We start from the raw sequence: 26,448 nt of genomic DNA on the forward strand, positions 1-26,448 counted from the left end.
GCACGTACCTGCTGAAGCCATCTCCTGAGCTCTGGCCAGCATACAGAGCTTTATCTCAAGGCCAATGGCTCTGGCCAGTGGAGGCGGCACAGCGTTACCCACCTGTGGGAAGAAGAGGCAACACGAGATTGACACCAGGCTCAGTGGCCTACCTCAGCTCTGACCAAGGCAGGACTCTGACCTGGGCATTGGGGACAGTCTTCTCAAATGGCACATGCTTTCTACTGTGATGTCCTCAGACCCACAGGTCACTAACAGTTTTGTCTTTGTTTCAAGACCATGCTGGCCTAGAACCAGAGATCAACCTACCTCTGCCCCTCTAGTGTTGGCATTAAAGGTGTGAGTCACCATACCTGGCCAACAGAGAGCTTTTAAAAGGCTTTAGGAAAATCTGGAAGTAAACAGACATACCCAAGCCCACTTAGATTCCCACTATGAGCCAAACAAGACAGCATGGAGCCCAGGCCAGGCCAGCGCTTCCGGCATGAGCCTCTTCCTTCCAATAGTTCCTGACTAGGGACAGCCAGCCTAGGAAAGGCATTTGTGCTACTGTGTTACTTCTGATAACCCACACTCAGTGACATGGCCCAACTCACAAACCCCGGGCTCTACTCCCTACATGAGAGCAGAGGCCGCTTGGTTGATGCTGGGCTAACCTGCCGGTGTCTGTCCAGGATGCTGCCGAAGAACCGGTAGGTGTCCCGAAAGCCCTGGGAGCGGGCACACTCGCGCACGCTCACCACCCGGTGCTGCTCTGGGTGAAGCACACGGCCCTGCTTGCCCATGGGCTCAGGGTTGGTGACAGTGGTGCTGAAGAAGCCATCCCACTCCAGGCGCCCATAGAGGCCGGCCCAGTGGTTGTGCCGGTTCCCAGTGTGCGGCAGGCACCAGGGGATGAGGGTGTTGAACTGCCTGGCCGTGGGGTCGCAGGCCTTGCCAGCTGCAACAGAACACTGTGCTATAGCCAGGGTTGGTGTCAGGCTATGGGGGTGGGGGCTCAGACCCTTTGGGACACTTCGTCTCTGCAAAGGGGCATCCAGAGGGGGGCTCTGATGACTGCCTAATCCAGACACAGCATCTGGTACCCCTGTGTCACAGGCACAACTGTTTACCTCCACACTCGGGCTGCCATTTAATTAGCAGCACCCAGGGATGGACAGAGCCTCTGGGTTAGCAAGGAGATATGCCAAGCGGGACTGTGGGAACCCCAAGAAGCCACCTGCTAAGTGGCAGGCCACACACAGGGCTGGAGTCACGTTTGTGGGGAACACCGAGTGAGGGGGAGACCAAGCCTGGGGTCACACCTTCCACACAGGAGCAGACCCCACGCATGGCACCAGTGCTGCTGCGGCCATTCTTCTTGTCATGGAAGTTGTAGCGAAGCTTCTTGGTTGTCACGCCGTCTGCCAGCAGCACTTCTATATTGGGCAGGTCTCGCCAATCTGATCCTGGGAACAGCGGAATGTTCCGCATTCGGGCAGCCACCAACGGGCTCATGTCCTAGAACATAGATATCAGCTGAAACTCAGGCCAGGAAGCACAAAAGGGAAGCAGAGGCTCAGATCCTATATCAAGAGGAGACAATGCACAGGGTCGGGGGAGTCAGGGAAGCACACAAAAGGCAAGGTCTAGGGACGACAAGCCCACACAGAAAGGCTGTCAGGAGAGGGCTACCGGGGGAGGTGCTTGGATGCCGTCTGATGATGCTACTGGCACAGGGGTGGGAGCCCAGAGCTGCTGAGCTTGCAAGCCCGTGGAGGTGCGGTAAGCCCAGAGGAGCTGGGCAAGGCAAGACCCCAGGGAGCACCAGACCCAGGGCAGCTACCTTGCAGATGTGGTCCCTGAGGATGGGCTGGTAGTGTGAGCCCCGCAGCTGCCTCTGGAACCAAGACTGTGGCTCTCCATTGTAGGAGATCTCAGGTGCCGAGGCTCCATTCTGGATCTCAGGGAGGTCAGACATGGTATCCCGCACCGTGATGGTTCGGAAGGGGCCCGAGGTTAGCCTGCAGCAGAGGATGCCCTCTTAGATGTTATGCGGGCAGTCTCTGCTGAGTTTTAGGATGTGCAGGGCAGCTATAAGTGTGTGTTCTACTCAAGCCAGCGGTCTGCACACAACGCAGAAATCTGAGGCAGTCCTGAGTTTGTAAACAGGGTCGGGCACAAAACTCAGTGACCACGGCATTGTCACCTACTGCACACGGGTGCCGAATCCACTCCTACCTGGTGATGTTGCTAACAAACTTCTTGTCGTCCACCACAACACTCAGCTGGCAAGCACGAGGTGCAAACACATGCAGAGGCTCAGGAAACAGAGGCAGCTTCTCTCCTGGGGCTGCAGCCAAGATGATGGCTCGCCTCCGTGTCTGGGCCACACCATACTGTCCAGCCTGTAACACGGGAATGGAGACAGGTGGCATCAGTGTCTGCCTAGCTGGCCTCTGCAGAGAAGCAGAGCTGGGAAGCAGGTAACAGCTGCAACTCATCAGGGTGACACTGCAGCTGACAAGAGTGGCCTGCCTGTCAGACAGGGCCACACCACTTGCAAAACTCCCATTTTGGTTAAATGGCGACGACCCTCAAGACTACACTAATTTGAACTTGCAGAACCAGTTACTTGTCTTTGTAGGCTTCCCTGCCACCTCACCTGTTTGTGCCTCCCCCTCCTCACAGTAATTCATGGGTTTGAAGGGGATGGCAAGACCTCTGGGTGACCAACTGGAAAGTCCCAATCTCAGGTTTCCTCTGAATTAAACCTGTTCTGCTGTGGGGTCTTTTTCACTGGCTTTACAGCTATGTGGCTGCTGTCCCAGTCCTCTTAGGGAACACTGCAGAAATTATAAGCGCAACGGGGACAGGGAGAAGGGCTGGTGACCAGGCTCGGCTGCAGGAAGGGTGGAAATGCCCGTGTGGGCTGTCATGACCTCTAGCTACTTCAGTATCCATCTGGACAGCTGCTTTGTTGTTTGACTTTGGAATCAAGGCCGCGCGTGCTCAGGCTACCACAAACTGCTATGCAGACAAAGATGACGTCTTGAAGACTGACTCTACCTCCACCCACTGCCTACTGTTGGGGTGACAGGTGCATGAAACCATATTTGGGCTAGCAGTGATGGGATGGAACCCAGGCTTCCTGAAGGTTAGTAAGCACTCTACCAACTGGGCTCCATCCAAGCCTGCTTACTCTTGGCAAATGTAGTCACCAAGTGTGTGAATGCACTACAGCCCAGCTCTTAATCCTGAGCACTGGCCCTGAGCCCATGATCTTCTACTTTAGCCTTTCAAGACTGAAATGGCAGCCTGTGCTGCCACCATATCTAGTCACCTCGTGCTTTCTGTCCGCCCCCTCCCAAGACAGGGTCTCTTTGTAGCTCTGGCAGTGCTAGAACTTGCTCTGTAGATCAGGCTGGCCTCAAACAGATCTCTAGTGGTGGGATTAAAGGTAGGCACCACCACACAAGGCTAACCCTATGCCCTTTCTGTCTGAGCTATGAGCCACCTGCCCTCATCACACTGGTTGGTGATCACACAGACCCTCTGCTGCCCACGGCAGGTCTGAACACTCTCCTGGTTAATGGTGGAGGGCAGCGGTGTGGGTGACTGCTCTGCAAGAGGGGGGGGGATTCTATCCCGGCCCGCTGTGCGGTGCCCACCTGCAGCACACCAAAGGTGCACTGGTAGCCCATGCGGACCAGACAGCGCAGTGTGAGCTTCAGCACCATGGAGCGCTTGAAGGACACGAAGTTCCTGACGTTCTCCAACAGGAAGAAACGCGGCCGGTAGTAGTCGCAGTAGCTGTGGGGCAGGAGGAACACCGGTCAGAGCCTCACAGGCACCAGGGAACCCGCACCAGGGCGTGTAGGCATCTCCCACCTCTCCCACCAAGGAAGGGCTCCCACAAAGTTACATCTACTCCAGACAAGTGATAGAAGGCTGTCCATGCTTACCTGAGGAAGGAGACCACCAGGGAGTTTTTGAACTTGGAGTAAGTACGGGAGTTGAAACGGTTCATGCCACTGAAACCCTGACAGGGTGGTCCACCACACAGCATCTCCACGTCACCCTTCTGTGGCAGTCTCTGGCCCAGGGAGTTGGTCACCTTGCCAGCCATGACCAGCTTAAGCAGCACATTGCAGTCCTCTGTGAACACCGTGGAGCTAGGGTTGTTCAGCCGGAATGCCTGGGCCGCCGGGTCCCACATCTCAATGGCCCACAGTGTCTCTGAGATGCCTGGAGGACAGAAGGGCAGAGGTTTGCTTTTCTGGAGCTGCGGTTTTCACTTCACTTGCTCAGACATGCCATGGTCACTTTGCTCAGCCAGGGTCATGCTCTGAAGCTTCTCCAGAGCCAGCACCAACGGGAGCCTACCTGCTTGATGGAATCCTTCTGACAACCCTCCACAGCCAGAGAACACGTCCAGGGTCCGCAGCTTGGGCAATTTGATGGCTGTCTCAGGCTCTCGGGGCTCCGACACCTGACACTTTGCCTTCCCTTTCCCTGGAGGAGGAACAGGCCACCGGCTGTGAGAAAGGCCCACCAGGCTGCTCTCCTCAGAGGCTTTATTCAGAAGGCTGTCTTGTTATGTGACCTAGAGCAGTCTCTCGGAGACCTTCCCGATTCAGCCTCCCAAGCAAGCACCCAACGTTTGGGAGGTGGAGGCAGGAAATTTCAGGGTTCCACGCTGTCTCATGAAGACCATGCACACAGGAGAGTGACAGGGCTCACCTTTCCCCTTCCCTTTCCCTTTGTTCAGGGGGTTACGGGCATGGTTTGGAGGGTCTTCAAAGCTTTTGCTCTTTGCATTGTAGGCCTGAAGAGAGAGGAGCCATGTTAGTCCAGAAGAAATGCATGGACCCTCACAGCTGGTCTGAGTCTTATCTCCTGAGAACCACAGCCAATCAGTCACCAGCAGAATTTGATCTTATTGGAAACAGACAAGACTGCAGCCAGCTGGTCATGGTGCTGAGGCGGAGGCACCAGCATGAGCTTGAGGCCAGTTCACGCTACAGAGAGGCTATCTAAAACCCTCCTGTGGTCTGCACCAACACCTGCTGCTGTAAGCAGCCAGAGTGTACATTCTAAGGAAAGGGAAGGCATTACGGGAGCCTGCTGTCTAATGTCACAAAAACACGCACACACAGAATCTGGGTGCCTAACAAAAAACGAAGAGCAAAGCTCCAGGTATTCAAATAGGTCTACCACAAGAGGCTCTTGGATCCTTTCTCCAAACCAGGGCCACTACCTGGTCACAAGATGGAGCCAAAGTGTACTCCTCCCAAAGGGGGGGACCTTCTCATCACATTAATACCCTAGGTAAGGCTGGTAGATGCCCTTCAAAAGAGTCCCGCAGATAAATTTTAATGGTGCAGTAAAATGTTGCACTCTCAATTTTTACTTTTAAAAAGCCGAGCATGGGGGCTGGAGAGATGGCTCAGAGGTTAAGAGCACTGACTGTTCTTCCAGAGGTCCTGAGTTCAATTCCCAGCAACCACATGGTGGCTCACAACCACCTTGAGTGAGATCTGGTGCCCTCTGCTGGTGTGCAGGCAGAAGGCTGTACACACACACACACACACACACACACACACACACACACACACACACACAGCTGAGCATGTTGGGCTATGGTGGCATATATGTTTAATCCCAGTACTCAGGAGGCAGAGGCAGGTGGATCCGAGTTCAAAGTCAGCCCAGTCTACAGGGTAAATTCTAGGCCAGTCAGGGCTACACAGAAACCCTATCTCAAAAAAACAAACAATGCCTGACAGTTGTGGTGCATGCCTTTAATCCCAGCACTCAGGAGGCAGAGGCAGGCCTGTCTCCTGAATGTGCAATCTTGCCTCTGTGGCTCAAGTGCAGGGGCCCCTAACCCAGGGCTTCACGAATGCTAGGCAAGAGTTCTACTGGATGAAGCCATCTCTCCAGCTGCCTTGTTTTTTTAAGATTTATTTTTTTATTTATTATGTATACAGTGTTCTGTCTGCATGTATGCCTGCAGGCCAGAAATGGGCACCAGATCTTATTACAGATGGTTGTGAGCCACCATGTGGTTGCTGGGAATTGAACTCAGCTCTTAACCTCTGAGCCATGTCTCCAGCCCCCAGCCTTGTTTTCTTTAAAAACCCAAACCCGACTCGACAGCCTGGACTACTATAGGGCTACACAAAGAAATCCTGTTTTGAAAACCAAAAAAGACTATATAGGCTGGATGGTGCAGGAACCACAAATCCTTTACACTTGGAAGGCAAAGGCATGCCAGCCTGATCTACAGATCGAGCTCCAGGGCAATCTGAGACCCCATCTCAACACAAAACCAAACCCACTCAACACATGCACATCAGCTGCTTCCTTGGTCTAACTTGTCTCCCACCCTAGGACAAATCCAGGACAGCACAGCACTTGAACACAGGCCCTACCACCGAGCTCTGTCCCCCAGCCTGAGCTGCTTTCGTGGGCACCCTGCTCTCCCACATTTGCCCCTGAAGCCTGGGCTCCACACCTCAAGGAAGTAGAAGCGGTCAGGCCCGCCCTGTGAGTAATCCTGGATGCTCTCAGGCAGGTCTTCCCCGTACTCCACGGTACAGCGGCCTTGCACATCACCGAAGTCCACCACAGCCTCCTCGTCACTCCAGTACAGCAGGTTGATGTCTGAATGGTAGGTGGCCGAGGTGGATTTGTGGGTGTTCTCGGGCCTGTAAAGCAGACACCAGGTAGATTTACTTTACTACAAGTTTACAGTCACTCACAGCTCACAGCACCCTCATCTGAAATCCCTGGAGTTGGGTGTTGAGTGCGAGAATAGGGATCTTGTCAGTCTTGTACACCTCAAAGCCTTTACTTTTTGTTTAGGCCTTCATTTTTATTTATTCTGTTTTTCGAGACAGGGTTTCTCTGTGGCTTTGGAGGCTGTCCTGGAACTCACTCTGTAGACCAGGCTGGTCTCAAACTCAGAGATCCGCCTGCCTCTGCCTCCCAAGTACTGGGATTAAAGGCGTGCACCACCATTTCCTGGCTAAGGCCTTTATTTTGAGACAGTGTCTTGCTCTGCTTCCTAGGCTGACCTCCCAACTCAGTGATCCTCCTGCCACAACACCTCAAGTGCTGGGATGACAGGCAACTACCAATCCAATCGCCACAGGACATTTAAGGCAGCATTTAAAGAGATTTATAAATTTCTACTCGATGTGTACGGGTATGTGTCTATGCAACAGGTAAGCACAGTGCTTGTGGAGGCCAGAGGCCAGAAGGGGCATCAGATCCCGGGGGACTGCAGTTAGAGATGATGTCGGTGCTGGGAATTAAACTTATCAAATCTTCGGCACTGAGCCATCTCTGCAGCCCTTCCATGGCATTAAGTACACTGAGGCAGCCTGTAAGATGAGGTCAGCCGTGTAATGTATTGGGGATGTCTAACCTACAAACAGCACAACGGAAGGGACCACACGTCCCAGTTCCATCAGTGTGGTGACTGCCACCCTTACTTGGACCCAACACCACAGCAGGGATGGGTTCCTGGGAACCAGATCAGGGATGCTCTGCTTCTCTGCCGTCGCCCTGCCCATCAGTGCCGGGTGCTCATTCTTCTGCAACCACATGAACATTACAAAGACTCCAGGAAATCAGGCATAGTGAGGGTGCCTGTCATCCTAGTACTTGGGATGCCGATTACGGGGATCTCAAGTTCCTGGTGTGGTGAAGCAAGCGACACACTGGTCACCTGGGCCAGTTTTCCTTCAAAGCCTCTTTCCAGCTGTCCGAAACCCGTCCACAAAGGGCACACATACACAAGTGCACACACTACAGACACACAGACGCAGAGAGCGGGGTGGGGGGTGGTGGGGCGTTTAGTTAAGCCAAGGGCTGGAAAACAAACCCCAGAACCAGCAAGAAGGTGCAGAGCACCCAGACAAGCAGGACTGCTCTCTGCCACGCTGCAGCTTTTGCTCCTTGCAGTTTGAGTTAGAGCCCATAGTACCCCACATTCCAGACACAGGCTCCCCGACTCTGAAATACACCCGTGCCCTCGGGTAACTAGAAGCAGCCGTGCATCTCCACCAGCACCTTTGGAAGGGCCTCCTGCAGGCAGACCCACACCAACCTGTAGAACTTGTTGATCCGGATCTTGATGTCGGCTTCGTTGGCCTTGCCACTCTTCTTGCCACAGTGAATCGCTTTTATCCGACCGATGCGATAGGGCTCAGGAGCATCCAGGTTGCTTCCTTTGATGTAGTCGGAGTACTTGCGGTAGTGCTCAGGGTACAGGTTCTCATCTACAGGCTCCTTCTTTGTGCGCTTCAAGGGGCTAGCCAGCTTGATGCTGCAGAGAGAATGGTGAAGGACACAACTGAGCTCCAGGCCTTAGAGTCCAGATGCAGACTAGAGCCAGCCGATTCCTCATCACGAGCTGGTATAGCCAAATACCATTAAGGCAAGATAAATGAAATCTCACAGCTCAAAACCCAACTCCCAGAGCTCAGGTGGTTGTGGCCACACACGCTTGTCATCCCAGAATTTGAGAAAAACTGATGCAGGAGGGCCAGAGGTTCCAGGTAAGCTTGGGCTACTTACTGAGCTTTAGGACAACACAGACCTGCCTCCCAGCCATGTGGCAACGTTTACTTATTGACTGGTATGCGACAAGGTCCTATCAGCAAGCGCAAGTTGAAATGTCACAGGAGGAGTGACCTCACTAGGTGAACCAGCAGCTTCAGGGAGGGCACAGGTACCATTCTCCCCAGGTGTCAGCCAAGAAAGCAACCACTATGTCCTAAGAAGCCCTGAGCCTCAAAGGCTCACTGTGGCACAGACACTTCCCTGCTATGGAGCACTGATGTAACTGATGAAGGATAGAGTCTGATGAGAAAGTCTAAATTTGGTCCAACTCATGGCAAAGCTGGTTGCTCACTCTTGCTATTCTACCCACAAGCACAGAACAAGGACACAGGCGATGATCTTCCAAAGGTAGCTCCCTAAGTGCCTGAGTGGCTTAACTGGTATGCTTCTATGTGGTAGACAACAACCTACAGAGGACACCAAAAGATGAGCACTTCGAGATTAGGTAAAACACCCACCACCACCAAGCAGAAGAACCCACTTATTCATTAGTTCCATGGGTCACAGCAACTACGCTAAACTTGACACTAGGAAAATGAACCCTCAAGTATAGATACTGAACTATGTTCAGAAAGCACAAACTGCAATTCCAACTTGTTCTAGTGCTTAGCATACACGGTGGATGGAGAGCGGAGGTAATGTCCTCACTTCTGACATGGAGTCAGAGGTAGGTCTATTCACAAATCTCATCTTGACAGGCCTTGGGTAGAGCACTGGAGAGTTCTGGCAGGCAAACCCCATCAGCTTCAAGGAGAAAGAGACTCGAAGAAGCCTAAGGCCTCACAGCTGCTCAGGTGCAGGTCTCAGCCAACCTCACACACATAGCTCAGAATGCTGAAAGGCACACAAGGCAGTGTGCTGTGTGCTAGGCCCCAGCCCGGCAGCACCAGCGAGTGACAGAGCCTTTAAAAGGTGACGTCTACACACTGGCTTTAGGGGAACAGCTGGAAAGATCCGAGTCGACTGACTGGTATGGGCCATGGGGGCACTCACTTGAAGGTAAAGGCCTCAGGAGGCAGGTACACACTGTCGCCCAGTCGGTAGACAACACCGTTCTTGGTGATAGAGCTGCAGTAGATTCGGCCATCTGCCTCATCAAGTTGCTCCAGGACCTTGGGCATTTCTTTATGCCTCAGCTCACCCAGCCGGACACAGGACAGGCAGAACCTGTAGAAGCCAAGGGCAGAGACTCAAGGTTCCGAGGTGGCAGCCACTGAGAATGGATCTGCAGGTGTCTAGAGGAAGTGTCCCTTTGTATGTCTACACTGTGAAGACAATTCTTGCGAACACAGCTCAAAGACAAAAATTAATGCTAGCTAACTTTGTGTGCTTGTTTGGTGTCCGTCCCCCCGCCCAAAAAATAAGGTTTCCTGCAGCTTTGGAGGCTGTCCTGGAACTCAATCTGTAGACCATGCTGGCTTCGAATTCAAAAAGATCCGCCTGTCTCCCAAGTGCTGGGATTAAAAGCATGCGCCACCAAACGCCCAGCAGAAATATTTTTAAACAGATGGCCACGTTTGCTTAAGGCAAATCCCAGGTGATGCACACTTTGTTGTTTTGGTTTTTCGAGACAGGATTTCTCTGTGGCTTTGGAGGCTGTCCTGGAACTCACTTTGTAGACCAGGCTGGTCTCGAACTCACAGAGATCCGCCTGTCTCTGCTTCTCAAGTGCTGGGATTAAAGGCGTGCGCCACCACCGTCCAGCAGTGCACATATTTTACAAAACAAAGACAGGGTTTCTGTGTTACAGATCTGGAACTCACTCTGTAGACCAGGCTGGCCTCGAACTCAGAGCTGCCTGCCTCTGCCTCCCGAGTGCTAGGACTAGAGGCACTCGTGCCACCCCCCCCCCCAGTCAGGTCCACACAGTGTAAACACTTCCTCCTGAGAGAAGGAGGACTCGCAGAGCAGGGCAGGGATGCAGGGACCTGCAGCAGCTCACACTCACTTGTGCTTGTTGTCCTCTGTTGGCTGCGTCTTGGGAGGGGATTCAAACCTCGCATAGTCCTGGTTGTACCAGAGCTGGTAAAAATAGGTCTTTCCATCATCCTCAGCCCCGGGCAACATGGTCTCTGGATCCATGCCTCCCTGTGGGAAAAAGTCACGGTCAGTCTTGGCTCTTAACAGCCGGATGGTTCACGGGGAGGAGAGGAGGCACTCACCTCCATGGCCCAGTTTTCGGAGGGCGCTCTGTAGACAACCTTGACCTTGCTGTGGATGTAGGAAAGCTGCATGTCTTCACACTCACCCACCAGGAACAGCTCCAGGGGGTCAGATGTGGCTCCAAGGACTGTGTCTGTCCCAGCACAGAACCAGTGTGCATGGAACATCTGCCCATTCTTGTCTTCCCACAGTGCCGTGACCCTGCAGCCACAGGACGGGACAGGGCATAGATATCACATATGTAGCCAGCAGAACTTGACCACATAAAACCTTTGGCTTCATTCTGACACAACGGACTTCAGGTGTTCAACCGAAAAAGCAGGCACTCAACTGGCAGGAGGACACACGCACCTGGCTAGATATAGTGGCTTGGAGGAATCGTCTGGAATGACAGAGACGCAGTCCCCCACCTCCAGGGTCTCTTGGTCGATGCACACCTTCTGATAGTAAGTTCTCTTCTCTTCGATCTGAAACAGACGCTAGAGCTCAGGCGACACTCATGTCCACCTCCCTAACTCTGACATTTACCTGGAGCTAAGTGTGGGTCAGCAGTGCAGAGAGCACTGAACAGATGCCAGGCTCTGGGCTCCACCCCAGCAACCCCCAAAAGTGAAAACACAACTTATTTTATAAGTCACAAGGGCTAACAAGATGGCTCAGTGGGGAAAGGAGCTTTGCCACTAAGTTTGACCCGAGTTTGGTATCTGACACCTATTATAACATGGAGGACGGGGAAATGACTCCTGCGGGTTGTCCGACATTCACTCGTGCTGTGGCGTGTGTACGCATTCACATGTAATGTAATAAAATTAAGAAAGCCAGGTGTAATGACACCTTTAGTCCCAGCACTCTGGAGGTAGAGCCAGGCCTACCTAGCCTACATTAGGCCCAGGCCAGCCAGAGCTACACAGTAAAACCCTGACTCAAAGAAAAAAAAGGCATGAGCTACTGGGAAATGGTTAAAAACATGCCTGCAATCCTAACCCGGGAAAGGCTAAAGAGAAAAATCAAGATTTCCAGGCTAGTAACTACAGATGGCTCAGCAGTGAAAAGTACCTTTTGCTCTTAGAGAACCTGGGTTCAGTTCCTAGCATCCACAGTGGCTCACAACCATTCATAACTCCAGTTCCAGGGAATTCTATACACTTCCTTCTGACCTCTCTGGGCACCAGGCATGCACATGGTGAAGGTACATACGTGTAGCCAATCTACATGTGATAAATCTAGAAAAATTTCTAAAAATTAAGTTCTAACCCAACCTGGGCGATACAGTGAGAGCCCATCTCCAAAACCAAAGAACAAGGCTTCCGAATGAATGACTTTCTCTGTTTAGCCCTGGCTGTCCTAAAACTTGGTCTATAAAACCAGGTTGGCCTTGAACTCAGATCTACCCGCTTCTGCCTCCCAACTGCTGGAACTAAAGGAATGTACCACCACCACCCAGCTTAATTTTTTTAGATTTATTATGAATACAACATCCTGTCTCCATGCCTGTCTGCACACAAGAGGGCACCAGATCTCATTACAGATGGTTGTGAGCCACCATGTGGTTCCTGGAAATTGAACTCAGGACCCCTGGAAGAGTAGTCAGGGCTCTTAACCTCTGAGCCATCTCTCCAGCCCCTAAATTATTTTTAATTTGTTTGTTGAGACAGAGTCTCTATGTAGCCTGGCTGTCCTGAAACTTGCTTTGTAGGCTAGGGTTGCTGTAAACTCCGAGATCCACCTGGCTCTGCCAGCACTTGGAAGGCGGATCTCTGCGTTTGAGGCCAGCCTGGCCTACATTAGGAGTTCCAGGCAGAGCTTACAGAGAAACCCTATTTAAAAAAGCTAAAAACAAAAAAAAAAAACAACAAAAGACCCCAAACCCGATTTGGTGGCAACATGTCCGTAATCTGAGCACTCGGGAAGTGGAGCTCCAGCCGGAGGCCTTGCATTCTATGCCCGAGTGTGGGGGAAGGGACGAAAGCAGACAGCAGCTGGGCAAGCTCTCCTCACACCTAGCTGCAGGGCTGGGCTCAGAGGCGCAGCAGCATGCAAGAGGAAGAGGCCTCACCTTCAAGGGCTGTCCCAGCCAGGAAATTCGATCCTTGTTCTGTTTCTTTTTCTTCCCTTGATGCATCTTTTTGGGCGATGGCACCTCTGGGATGTCATCATCAACTTCCTCGTCATCATCTGCCTCCTTCACAGCCAAATTGGGACACCTGCAGAGCATACACTGCAGTCAACCCCAGAGAAGCATCCAGTCATCTCCGCACCGTGTCGCCTCAGGACACTGCACAGTATACTTGCCTCAGCTACCCTGGCTTCTCTTATCAGAAGAATAGAGCAGAGCATAGCCTACCTCCTCTTGAGGCAAGCCTGTTTACTCCGTCCAGTGCCACCAAACTTAACCATATCCTTGCAGGCCTTGCACTTCCCACACTCCGGCTGCTGACAGACCTGGAAAGTATTAAAAGGGTTGATCGACCAGCCATTCATAACTAGGAACTTTGGGTTTTTGTTGTTGGTTTTTGCTTTTTCTGAGACAAGGTCTCTTTACATAGTTCTGGCTGACCTAGAATTCACTATGTAGACCAGGCTAGCCTCAAACTCCGATCCTCCTGTCTCTACAGACGAATGCTGGGAATTAAAGGTGTGTGTCACCACCACACCTAGCCCAGAAACTTTCAAAACCATGCATGCTCAGGGCCAGTGAGATCTCAGGTAAAGGAGTTTGTTGCCAAGCCTCCCAAGCCAAGTTCAATGTCCAACACCCACAGTAAGATAGAAAACCAACTTCACAGTTACTTCTCACCTCCACATGTACATAGCAGCCTGTGCATACCAGTAAGACATACTGCGTCTACGCTGAGCACTTCAGACGTTTCCCACCCATTCCCTAAGCAATACAGCATGGCAACCGCACAGATTTAACCTGTCAGTCATCCAGCTATGACTCAGGTCCTGAGACAGATATACCTAGGTGCCACAGCAACATTGTACCCTTAGAAAGGCCCTCTGCATCTGAGTATTTGAAGGTACACAGGGTGCTGAGTATCCTAGAAACTCGCAAATAGTTCTGTTGAGGTGTTGCTACAGATCTACAAGGGTCCCCAACTGTCACTGAGGAGTCAGTGGGGACCGCCACTAACAAAATATAACAGAACATGAGAACAAGGTAACCCAAGGGCTACCAAGCACCCAGCTCCCTGCTCCCTTTAAAGGGATTCACATTAGATTCATGACCCTGAGGAGACAGTCCAAGAATGAGGAGGACAGGGCATCCTGAGGAGGGTGGCCATGAGAAAGGATGGACAGACTACTGTAGGCATGGGGACCAGCCAGGCTCTACTGCACCCAGGTAATGTCAAAACAGTCAAAGTAAACTGCAAAATATACCTGAGCTGTTACAGGGTTAGGGTGACTTCCTTTAAAGAAAACCCCAGCTGTTCCTTGGGTACTAACATGTAAGAGTCTCCTTTCTCAAGAGCTCTCAGCATGGCCAAGTCCCTTTTACAGCCTGAGACAAGGTAAGCCCCAAAAGCTGGTGTCAAGACACTCTGAGAGCCGGGCGTTGGTGGCGCACGCCTTTAATCCCAGCACTCGGGAGGCAGAGGCAGGCAGATCTTTGTGAGTTCGAGGCCAGCCTGGTCTATAAGAACTAGTTCCAGACAGCCTCCAAAGCCACAGAGAAACCCTGTCTTGAAAAACAAAAAAAAAAACAAACAAACAAACAAACAAACAAAAAAAGACACTCTGACATCACTGGGTTAGGCATGGTGGTACAATACCTGGATGCCCAGTCTCAGCAGGCAGAGGAAGGAAGAGCACCAGCAGTTTCAGAATAGTCTTGTCTACAAAGCTGCCTCAGAATACACGTGCACACACTGGGCAGAGGTGCCACATACCTTTAGTCCCAGCACTCAGGAGGTAGAGGCAGGCGGATCTGAGTTCAAGGCCAGCCTGGTCTACAGAGCAAGGGCCAGGACAGGCTCCAAAACAATACAGAGAAACCCTGTCTGGAAAGCACACACCCGTGCACATGCAGGCCATGGCTCAGTATAAATTCACCTAAGTTTTCAAGCATGGTTTCCTGTAGACCAGGGTGACCTCAAATTCACTATGTAACTGAAGGACCTTGAAACCCTGATCCTCTTGCCTCCACTTCTCAAGTGCCCGCATCACAGGCTTGTGCCTCCAGCTTAAACACATTTGCGTTTTGTTTTAGGTTGATTCCAAGGCCATCTATATGAAAAGTATATACAAGAGTCAGGCATGGTGGCACAGGTCTCTAAACCCAGCTCTTGGAAGAGTGAGGTATGATAGAGACTTCCAGGCCACCCTGAGCTAGATAAGACCCAACTCACATCAAGAGACCTTTTGCAGCCATAAATCTAAGCTGAGAAGTTCTAGCAGAATATCAGAGTAATGTGACCTGGAAGTGGCTCTGGGGCCAGCATCTCTCAGCACCCACAGAACATGGAGACAGAGCTAACATGTGTTAGGAAACCAAACTATATAGCCAATGGTATCACCCACAGCAAAGGCCCTGGACACACTTGCTTACTTCAGCCCATCTGTCCAGAGAACCGACTCCTACATACATCTAAGGAAGAGCCAAGGATGGCTCGGAGTGGCTAGGTCTACTCACCTCACAGACGCCACACCGGCGGCGCTTAAAGGCATTCTCCTTGTCTTCCATGTCATCCTTCTCAATCTGCTCTGAGAAGAAAGTGTCAAATATCTGGTAGACCAACTTGGTGGTAGTGGCTTTTGTGGGCCCCTTGTCCTTCTCCTTAGCAGAAACATCAATCTTACGGCGTCTCTCTGCTCGCCTGAGAGAGATGGCCGCCATTTTAGGGAACCAGATACAGATTGCCTTCTCTGGTCTTAAGTCTCCCATCTAATTTTTGCTACATCCTTACCTCTGTCCCAGGGTGACCCCAGCCAACCCGATCAGGGCTCTCATGCAGGGAGACAAGAAGATGGGCATCTCATCATTGTCCTTGGCATCATCGTAGCTCTCTACCTGATTCACCACAAACTGGGCATGGCGTAGGAGGGAGTCCTCTGTGAACCGGTTCAGGTTAATGGCAGAAGGAGGGACAGTGGTCTTCGGGGGGGGGGGAGAGGAAAAAAACAGATGTTTCTAATATTTTGCCTCCTTGTAATACTGGGGAAGGTGGACCCTAGTATTTCAAGTATGCTAGGCAAGCAATGTACCAGAAGCTGCACCCCTAGACCCCTGTGGGGGTTCTAGGCAGGAACTCCACAACTGAGCTATACCCCCAGGCCTGTTTCACTAATCTACTAAAACTCTTCTAGTAGTGGAAGGTTCTGATTTTTTTTGTTGTTGTTGTTTTTTTTATGAGACAGGGTTTCTTTGTATTGTTTTGGAGGCTGTCGGTCCAGCCTGGCCTCGAACTCAGAGATCCACCTGCCTCTGCCTCCCGAGTGCTGGGATTAAAGGCATGTGCCACCACTGCCCTGCAGGTTCTGATTCTGAATGCAGTTTTCTCTTGCATCATCCATGCTATGTGTGTGGATACAAACCCCTTTTAGCAAAGGCAAAGTTCTCACCTCGATCTTATTTATTAGGTCTTCATAGACGGCGTGAGGATTGTCTTTCAGGAACTCAACCACAATCTTACTGATGTAAATTTTCTCCTGCATCAGCCCAAATATTGGTGCATAGTCTGGGCTGGGTTCCATCAGAATGTACTCTGCAAATGCTGGGAAGAACACACGACTTGGTTTTTAAAGATCTGTTCAGCTAGGGTTCTGCCTCCTCCAGCACCTGCCATTCATGCAGACAGCTGTTTGGTTTGTTTAATGGAGGTCTGTCATGTTGCTTAGGCTAGCCCAAACTCCTCAGTCTGAGTAGTTAAGACAAGTTATCTGCTATATCCAGCAGGTTAACACATTTGAAAAGGCTGTTTCAGGGTCAATGAAATGGCTCAGCAGATAAGGGCACTTTCCTATAAGCTTGACAACCTGAGCTTGATCCAGGGACTCAGATGGTAAAAGGAATTAACTCCTACAAGATGTTCTGACCCCGGGCTGGAGAGATATCTCAGAGGTTAAGAGCACTGGCTGCTCTTCCAGAGGTCATGAGTTCAAGTCCCAGCAACCACATGGTGGCTCATAACCATCTGTAATGATATCTGGTGCCCTCTTCTGGTGTGTAGATGTACATGGAGGCAGGGTGTTGTGTTAGTAATAAATAAATCTTTAAAAAAAAGATGTTCTGACCCCACGTGCATGCTATGGTGCACACACTCACCCACACAATAAATAGAAGGAAAAATTAAGGCCATCTCAATCTGATGGCCTCCAGGCTGAACACAGGCAAGTAGTCGTCTTCCAAGCTTCCAGAACAATCTAAAATTTAAAGCCCACACCTAACCCACAAGAGTTCAATTTCTCCATTAGCTAGTTCCAGCTGGGCTTGCTGGAGCCAGAAATGGGTCAGCTGAGATTTGGACTCATCTGAATTGTAAACACCTGACTGTCATACAACCAGAGGATCAGTTTCCAGGCCAGTCATGATGACCACAGGTCACCAGGTCCTCCCCATGCCTGATGAGCCCTCCCTCCAAGGCTGACCAAGCCCAGACAGGTAGAGGCTCCAGAACAACTGAGACTTGGCAGAAACTTACGGGTGCTAAAGCCAATGAGCGCCTTTTCACCACCATCAAAGCCAGTGATCCACCACTCGTTGATTGGCCCAAGGTTTTTGGCATTAACACCACCTGTGGAAAAGTGTCTTGATAAGAAACAGACTAAACATGATGACTCACCTCTCACCCCAGCTAGAAAACCCAGCCAACATGCAGCCTCTCTTTAGGGTCACTTTGTTCAGTTGGTGACAAAACCTCCCACGGGACATCTTGCTTCCAATTTTACTTTTGTTTTTCGAGACAGGGTTTCTCTGTGGCTTTGGAGGCTGTCCTGAAACTAGCTCTTGCAGACCAGGCTGGCCTTGAACTCACAGAGATCCGCCTGCCTCTGCCTCCCGAGTGCTGGGATTAAAGGCATGCACCGTCACCGCCCGGTTTTTACTTAAGCAACCCTTGAACATTGCACGTACCTTTACCATGGCACATACCTTCCACAGATGGATTTTCATCATAAATTGCTTTGGCACAACCAGAAAAGTAGAGCTCAATGTTCTTCTCAATTAGACCAGTGTCAACAGGACACAGGTGACCTCGATTGCAATATACACTACACAGACAACAAACATCACTTTACCACCCAACTCAGCACAGAGGGCCATAAGTCACTGTCAAACTCAAGGTACACAGACTAAGTGAAGGTTCTAGACTGTATCACCCAACAGTGCGCCTCACACCCCTCTCATGACAAGTACACACACCAGGAGGTCAGAGGATGCCCCTGACCCTGGAGTCACAGCCAGTAGGCTGTGAGCTGCCTACAGAGGTTATCAGGAACTGGAGTTGACTGAGTCATCTCTCCTGACTAAAAAGAACCAGAAACCAGACCTCAACCTGCATAGGGCCTGTTTCACCAGCCACGCTCAGTCAAGGGCTGCATGCTCTCAGCCATCTTCCCCCACCAGTTAAGGCGGCTTGTAATTGAGTGAAGAAGGAAGTTTGGCCTCAGCTCTCCCAAGGATACCACCGTGGGATTCACAGCTGACTACTCTCTACAAGCACGATTCAACTGGCCCCTCAGAGGTCAAAGGTCAACTGTCTATTAGGGCCTAGTTGATAGCTAGCAGACATCCGTAGGGGAACCAAAGTCCCAGGAGTAGGGAGAGCGATAGAGCCACCAATCAACTTGCAGGGAGTACTGTCACACCCAGGGGTCTTGACCCAATGATCCCAGAAACTCTAGAGCATGGTGGTTCAACAGCTAAGAACACTCAATGATGTCTACTGGGATGCCAATGGGTGCTCTGAGGGGACTTTCCCACCACATACAAGCCCAGAAGGACTTATGTGTCCCAGCCACATCATCACATCTGGCCCTGCTTCTCCAGTCAACTCTGCCCACAGCCAGTGCAGGACTGGAAACCTCAGAGATCACTGGTTTTCTGTGACCAGAAGAGCAAGGGTCTGAGGTGCAATGCCTGTGGACCTGGCACCCTGAACAGACCTGGTCATTGTAGAAGCTCCAGAATGGCATGAACTAAACCAAGATTTAATATTCAAAGCAGCAAACCAATCTGGGGGTGTGGCCCAGGGTTAGATCTCTTGCCTAGAGAGCAGAAGGCCCTATGTGCTATCCCCAGCACAGTGAAAAATGTTATAACAGCAACAAAGTCAGGCTTGGATTTGAGTGTGAGTCAAGCCTGATCAATTTATGAAGTTCTAGCAAGGGCTACAGTGATTTCTAGATTCCCCCCTTAGTGGTGACATAAAGACCCTATTTCAAAAACCAAAACCAGGGCTGGAAATATGGCTCAGCTATGAAGTGCCTGCCTGAATGTAAATGAAGCTCTGAACTGACTCCCCAGAGCGCTACACAATCTGGGAGTGTTAGTACAAGGCCAGGAGTTCAAGGTCATCCATGACTACCTATCAAGTTGGAGGCTGGCCAAAGCTAAAATTCACCACCCAGGAAAACCAGACAGCAATAGCAAAATTTATGCTTGTAGCTGAAGTCTACCCAACCTTAACCAGCTTCTGGCTATTGTCAAAGAGCAGTTTGAGAAGTCCTGTGGTTAGGACCAATGACTATACTTGGATGCCTTGAATATGGGTGCCCACCAGCAGGTCACAAACACAGGGCATGGTGGTTACCTGAAGCAGGTCACCTTGTGCTGGGGAGAGGACTCGTAGCTTTCAAATACAGTCGAGCTGGACTCATCATAGATGGACAGTTTCTCACTGACCAGCATCTGGAGTTCATCCACCTGAAGGGTAGGGACAGTGACACATGGGCACACCGGGAGGCAGGGACCGAAAGGCGAAGGCAGAGAGCAGGACTCACAGCATCTGGAGGGTGTTGCTGGTACTTCAGATCAGGGTCATCTAGGAACTGGCCGCACTGGGGGCAGCGTGGTGAGGCCGTCTGTGGGAAGAACAGATATGGCCTCAGGGCAGGTCTCCAACATCTGGGAGCTGCTGTGCTGCTGCTGGCCAAGTTCCTGGATGTGCCCTTACCTTTGGGATCACGGTTGGCCTGGTTTGAGTCACCCTTTTCACCGTTCTGGAAGGAAGCACAAGCTTGTTGGCGTTTCATCAAACTGCAATCAGACCCACACTAACTCTTCCTAAACTCCACGCATGCTGACGCCAGCATCCAGAGACCGTCACAGTGCTGAGGGGTTGCCGGGCAGAAGCAGAGTACCTGGCCTGCACTCCAATCCCACAGAAAGCTAAGGCTGGTGTGGCAGCTCATTAACGGCCACCTCCCACCCCTGTCTAGAACTGTCTAACAGCACCACCTGCTCTGTAGGGAAAAGGCAAGTGCTTACGGTTCTTTGGGTGTCACTTTTCGTTTCTTCTCCTCCTAAACAGGATCAAGAGGAACAGAAAGTCAGGACATCTGAGGCTCGGATGGCACTTTAGATTCAGAACTTCCTATACTGCCAGGCAGTGGTGGGAACACACTTTTAATGTCAGCACCCAGCAGGCAGAGGCAGGTGAATGAGTTTGAGGCCAACCTGTTTATAGAGTGACTTCCAGGACAGCCAGGGCTACACAGAGAGACCCCCCACCAAAAAAAGACCCTTCGATATGTGATTGTCACAAAACTCAGGGGAAAAAAAGCTGGTTAAGGCTCAGGTAATGAGGACCAAATCACACCAACATCCAAATCCCATGAAAAGTCTGCCCTAACCTCAGTATTAGCCTAAGGCAGGAGGATCATGAATTGGAGGTCAATCTGGGATATTTGGCAAGACCCTTTAATCCCAGAACTTGGGAGTCAGAGGCAGGCGGATCTCTTAAGTTCAAAGCCCACCGGTCTACAGAGCAAGTTCTAGGACAGCCAGGGCTATATGGAGAAACCCTGTCTCAAAACCAAAAAGAAAGAAAATAAAAATACAAGAGTAAATAAGCCCACCCCTAGCATGAATGCATTAGGAGCCAGGTCCCTTAGAAAGGTGAGGTTTAACAAGGCCCTAACAGTAAGGCATTGATCTAAAAGGTACGCCAGTCTCTCCACGTACTACAAAAGCCATGTGAGGACACAGGAGCATCACAGGGGTCTGGAGTCAGAGCAGCCTAACAGCTAACGGTGAGGTCCTCCTAAATATGGATTTCTTGAAGTCACAAGCTTCAAAAGATACATGCATTACTAAAGATGCCTCTAGCAGGCAGCCTGAGCAAGCTACAATATAGAATCACTTCAACTTATGACTTTTAGTTACCTCAAAAAGGGAAGTCAGGTTAGTCAGGTGGTAATGGCACATGCCTTTAATCCCAGCACTCTGGAGGCAGAGGCAGGTGGATCTCTAAGTTTAGGCCAGCTTAATCTATAAGGTGAGTTTCAGGACAGCCAAAATTACAGAGAAACACAGTCTTGAAAAAAATAAAACGAAAAAAAGTCAGGGTCTCACTATGTAGCCCTAGCCTCCCTGGAAATAAGTACCTATATAGACCAGGCTGTTCTCAAACTTAACGTATCTGTCTGCCTCTGGCCTCTTGAGTATGGGGTTGTGGCTCCTCTGCAGATCCTAACGAGCCATAGATTTAGAGCGGCAACTAAGCAGTAAGTAAAGGAGCTGGAATAAACTCTGGCGCCCCCTCTCCCCATACCAAGTCAAGCTTGTTGGATCCAAGGTCTCACCCTTCCCTCCCATCCCTAAGCACACGAGCTCCAGAGGCACTGACACTCTGGGTTATGCTTGTCACAGAAGCACTTAGAAGCAGCACTATTCTGACACATAAATGGGTCCCTTGTTTAGGAAAGGCGGTAGGTTGATGTGTGTACTCCAAACTGACCTCTCATGATACTGTCAAGTCTTCAATTCAATAACTTTCTCTGGCTATGTAACATTGAATTCTAGATTCTTTCTCAGCTTCTTGATGCTGGGATTATGGCTATGAGCCACCATGCCCTGCTTCCTGTCATTTTCACAGTTCAAGTTAGTATCCATACAAGAGACAATGTACTGTCAGTGTCAACTTACAGAAGGCTATGACAGCACTAGGTGACAACCACAGGAGCTGACCCATAAGTAACCCACTGTTTTTCAAGCATTATGTAGCCTATGTGCTGCAAATATGTAGTCCTAACTTGTGGAAGGTAGTCTGGGTTTCCCAGGTTCAGGATCAGGTCAGCCCCTTCTCCTGCAGATGCCAGGCTGTTGGTTGTTTTTAGGAATTTGGGAGGTAGCACTGTGCTTTTTGTGGCATCATCTGGAAACACAGTGACTGGAGTCATGGGTATGTCCCACTGGCTGACCTGGAACTCACTATGATCTCAAATGTAAAGCAAGCCTGCCTTTGCCCCGGGTGCTTTGAAAGCAGACATACCTGCACTATACCTTGGGCTCCCTTCTCAGCTTCACTTTTTTCCCTTTGCAGAGGTGGTTCTGGAATCCAGAGCCTGGAATCCAGAGCCTTGCACAGGCTAGATGGTCAGAGTGGCCTCACTACCAACTATCCATGGAGGCTTGACCCCAGACATCCACTATCTCGAGCACTAAGAAAATAAACAGGAATCAAGCTGCCAAGACAGACTATGCACAGAAGCAGTGGTTTCAGAAGAATTTCCATAATAAGCAAAGAGGAGAATCAGCTTCTTGCAATCAGCAACTCCTACTCAGTTTTAGGCAACACTAAGACACTAGGGAAAGCAGGTATGGTGACTCATGTCTATACTCTAGCACTCAGTAGACTGACACAGGGAATTGCGGTGAACCCGGACTACAGAATAAGACCTTGTTAAAAAAACAAAAAACATGCCGGGCGGTGGTGGCGCATGCCTTTAATCCCAGCACTCGGAAGGCAGAGGCAGGTGGATCTCTGTGAGTTCGAGGCCAGGCTGGACTGACAGCCTCCAGTCTCGTAAAAAAAAAAAAAAAAAAAAAAAACCAAAACCACTGGTTGAACTGACAATGTGCCTCTAGCAAACACAAAGACTTGGCTCCGATGCCCACACTTAAAGACAGATGAGAGGCGGAAAAAGACAGTATACTGGACAGATGAAGTTCACAGCCCTAAGCCTGAGCATTTGTAACAAAACTGAGCCACAAAATGATGATGCTTGGATCAGCTATGGACCATATAGATGACAGTGATAAGAATTTGTTTTTGTTAACTGCATGCCATTTCTTACTTGTTAGGGACAAAATTACCTAATGACCAATTTCCTGCAACATATTTAAGTCATTAGGTAGCATGCAATTCCCCCCCCCCCCCCCCCCAAGACAAGCTCTCCTGGTATAGCCTTGGCTGTCCCAGAACTTAATTATAGATCAGGCTGGCCTCAAACTCAAGAGATCCATCTGCCTCCTGTCTTCAAGGCCTGACTGAGATCAAAGGCAGGTGCCACCACTACCCAGCTTTTGTCATTTTGGTTTAACAGTGTAGACCTTAATGTAGGTCACGGTTCATGCTGTAAAAAACAGCAGACAAGTGCTAGATGGCTCAGAGGTTAAGAGCACTGCCTGCTCTTCCAGGCGTCCTGAGTTCAATTCCCAGCAACCGCATGGCGGCTCACAAGCATCTGTAATGAGATCTGGTGCCCCCTGCATGTGTCCCTGCAGGCCAGAAGAATACTGTATACATAAACCTTTAGGGAAAAAAAAACAGCAGACAGGAAGCAGATTGGCATGGCACACGCCTGTGTCCAACACTTGGGGTGCAGGTTATGTTTATGAGACCTTGTCTCAATACAAAAACAAACCCTGGGAGACCAAGATCCTCAGACTAGACATGTGCTAGTGCTTTATTCACACAAGTCCTTCCCTCTTAGGTATTTAAAGTTACATCTATCTTGTGTGTATGTAGATTATGTGTGGGTGTGTATGTGCCATGGTATGCATGACTTCTGGAGTTTGAAGTCAGCCTGGGCTACATAGGCAGATCCTGACACAAACAAAAGAAAGTGAGGCTGAAAAGATGCCTCCATTGTTAATACTCGCTGCTCTTCCTAGGACCCGTAGCTAGTTCCAGGTGAAATGACCCTTCTTCTGGCTTCTGTGAGCACTGCATGAACATGGTACAGGCACAACGCAGACAAACACACACACGTGTACAGTAATTTGTTTAAGACAGACTTTCTAACAGTTCTGCTGAGTCAAGACTGGTCTTGGACTCAGATCCACGTACCTCTGCACTGGGATTAAAGGTGTGCACCACCACCACCATCACCACCCAGCTTTTTCTTCTTTAAGTTAAGGAACAGAAGAGCCAATGTTCCCCTTACCCTTTCCTCTTCAGATCCGTCCTCAGCAGACTCTGTAGTCATTTGCTCCAATTCTGCTTCCTTGGGTCTCCGTTTGGTGGCTCTGTGAACAAGAAACATTAGCTTGGAAAACAACAACTCCAGCATACCCATTCTGAAAACAGATAAACACCGCTCTCTCAAAGAGAGAAACACTGGCAGTTGAGATAGCTCAGGACTCAAGGCACCTTACAAGTCTAAGGACCCAAGTTTAACCCCCAGCATCCATGTGAAGTTGGCACAGCAGGCACAGGCCCAAAATCTCAGTGCTGGAGAGGTGGAGACAGGATAACTGGGGTTCACTGGTCAGCTAGTATAACTACCATCAGTGAGCTTCAGTGTGTCAACCTCTTGACTATACACAGACACATAAAAACACTGCCATGTACGGTAACTCATACTTGTAATCCTAGTACTTAGAAGGCTAAGGCAGGATCATGAGTACTACTAGGCTAGCCTAGTGAGACCCTTCCTCAAAAATCCCATACAGGGACATAGCTCAGTGGTAAAGAGTTTGGTAGTATTAGATTCTCAGTACTGAAACAAACAAAAAGCAAGAGGCTGGAGAAATGGCTCAGTAACTGAGTCCAAGCATGGTGGTCTACACCTGTAATCTCAGCCCAGGGAAGGTGGAGGAGGCAGAGGATCAGGAACTCAAGTTCAGCATGGGCTTCAAGAGACATGGTTGAACATTCCCAACTCCCAACTGAACAGTCATGAAGACTGCAGATGGCCCAGGGGACTTGCACAGGTTCATGAGCTAGGTGAGGGAGCTGAGCAGGTGTAGCCTGGCTCCCCAAGTCTGTCTTATTCTCCTGTCTGCTCCATAAGTCTCCTAGAAGAGCCTTTAGGAGTTAAGACAGCAAGACACAAGCACTTTTGACACTTACAGATCTCTGGGTTGACTTCTGGGCCTGGACCTTCTTTTATCCTGACAGCAGAAATGGAGAAAAGGAGGAAAAACAGCATTACTTCCAGAAGCTAAGCAGGCTGACTGCAAGCAGAAGTATGCAGGGTCAGCATCTTGGTTCTGAACACCAGGAGACACTCTCCTGGGACCAGAGGCTAAGACTATAAATCCCCATTTCACCAATCCCACAAGTCAGCAGAACCAAAAAACTTGCTAATCTGAAGAACTTTCTAACCTAACACTAGGAGGAAAAGCAAGAGGCTTCCTTTATGTCCAAGTCGACATGGACCTTGCCATAAAATGAAACAAAAAACCCACAGCTGAGTGTGTGGGGAGATCCACCTTTAATCCCATCATTTGGGAAGCAGAAACAATAGATCCCTAAATTTGAAGCCAATCAGGTCAACACAGTGAGTTCTAGGCCAGCCAGGACTACATAGTGAGACCCCGTCTCAAATAACAGGGGCTGGGACTCAGTGGGTCAAGTTCCTGTCAAGCATGCACAATGTCCTGGGTTCCACCCTCAGCTCAGTATGAACTGGGTGTGGTGGCACAGACCTGTGATCCCAGCACTGGGGGCTACAGTGTGGGACAGGAGAACCAGGAATTCAAGGTGAGACTGTTTAAAATAGAAAAAGCAAAAGAGAAAGCTCATTCCTATACACAGATAACCTAGCAGTTTGAGCATGTGAGTATACCTCACTGATAAGCCCATCTGGAATGAGTGGTCTATGCACCTCCACCACAAGGCGGCTGTGAGGCACTCTGGGCCAGGGACACACAAGCTTGAGGCCATCCTGGTCCCATAGTGTGAACTCATCCCAAATAAACAGCTCAGCCAACAAGATGACTCAGCACTTGCAAATAAGCCTGACTATCTCAGGGTTCCACATGGTAGACAAAAAACAATTCCTACAAGCTGTCCTCTTGATGTGTACATGCACCCACACATACAGAAAAGTGGAGAACAAACAAAAGCTCCTGACTTGGGGCAAGCACTGACAGTGAGGCATGGAAACACCACTACATGCTGGGGTGACAGATTCACCTGTTGCCCCTCAGCAGGCCACCAATGACAACACTCGCTGGCTCTGCCTCCACTCTGAATCTCAATAGGGAGGAAACCAGATGGACATTTCCTAGGCATTTCCTAAGTGTGTGACCTCACCTACTGCTCTAGAGCTCCATGAAGCAGGACTCCAAAGACTGAGCACTGCACCCTATCAGAAGGCCTTGGCACCCAAGCAATCAGTCTTCCATCTCCCTGAGATTCAATCACAGGTCCAAGAGGCTAAGAAAAACAGGCCTCAGACCACACAGACCGTCCTTGCCCTGTTCCCTCAACAATACTGAAACAGTAAACAGCATTCAGAGTATTAGGCAACACACATGCACCAGAGGGACTTATGGAGACC

At 50.2% G+C, this 26,448-nt stretch overlaps 1 protein-coding gene across 4 annotated transcripts in view; it reads right to left on the bottom strand.

Annotated features, from left to right (window-relative positions):
- Dnmt1 (DNA methyltransferase 1) overlaps positions 1-26,448 on the bottom strand; it is a 51,711-nt gene that overhangs the window by 583 nt on the left and 24,680 nt on the right. For 3 of the 4 annotated variants that reach the window (XM_040729752.1, XM_040729753.1, XM_021232121.2), the window contains exons 11-38: positions 25,014-25,054; positions 24,106-24,187; positions 20,204-20,238; positions 19,890-19,935; positions 19,717-19,797; positions 19,527-19,639; positions 17,849-17,985; positions 17,418-17,510; positions 16,339-16,490; positions 15,684-15,871; positions 15,410-15,593; positions 13,121-13,218; positions 12,833-12,980; positions 11,128-11,243; positions 10,776-10,977; positions 10,562-10,701; positions 9,607-9,780; positions 8,099-8,317; positions 6,500-6,692; positions 4,723-4,807; positions 4,366-4,494; positions 3,945-4,227; positions 3,651-3,792; positions 2,221-2,387; positions 1,826-2,003; positions 1,305-1,500; positions 657-940; positions 9-102 (exon numbers count right to left, since the gene is read on the bottom strand). In XM_040729752.1, coding sequence (XP_040585686.1) covers positions 9-102; positions 657-940; positions 1,305-1,500; positions 1,826-2,003; positions 2,221-2,387; positions 3,651-3,792; positions 3,945-4,227; positions 4,366-4,494; positions 4,723-4,807; positions 6,500-6,692; positions 8,099-8,317; positions 9,607-9,780; positions 10,562-10,701; positions 10,776-10,977; positions 11,128-11,243; positions 12,833-12,980; positions 13,121-13,218; positions 15,410-15,593; positions 15,684-15,871; positions 16,339-16,490; positions 17,418-17,510; positions 17,849-17,985; positions 19,527-19,639; positions 19,717-19,797; positions 19,890-19,935; positions 20,204-20,238; positions 24,106-24,187; positions 25,014-25,054 — 4,000 coding nt within the window. The remainder of the gene's footprint in view (positions 1-8; positions 103-656; positions 941-1,304; positions 1,501-1,825; positions 2,004-2,220; positions 2,388-3,650; positions 3,793-3,944; positions 4,228-4,365; positions 4,495-4,722; positions 4,808-6,499; positions 6,693-8,098; positions 8,318-9,606; positions 9,781-10,561; positions 10,702-10,775; positions 10,978-11,127; positions 11,244-12,832; positions 12,981-13,120; positions 13,219-15,409; positions 15,594-15,683; positions 15,872-16,338; positions 16,491-17,417; positions 17,511-17,848; positions 17,986-19,526; positions 19,640-19,716; positions 19,798-19,889; positions 19,936-20,203; positions 20,239-24,105; positions 24,188-25,013; positions 25,055-26,448) is intronic. The other variant, XM_013119408.3, reaches the window with a different exon arrangement.

This window comes from Mesocricetus auratus, unplaced genomic scaffold (assembly GCF_017639785.1).
Source record: "Mesocricetus auratus isolate SY011 unplaced genomic scaffold, BCM_Maur_2.0 Super-Scaffold_100022, whole genome shotgun sequence".
Classification (NCBI taxonomy): Eukaryota; Metazoa; Chordata; class Mammalia; order Rodentia; family Cricetidae; genus Mesocricetus; species Mesocricetus auratus.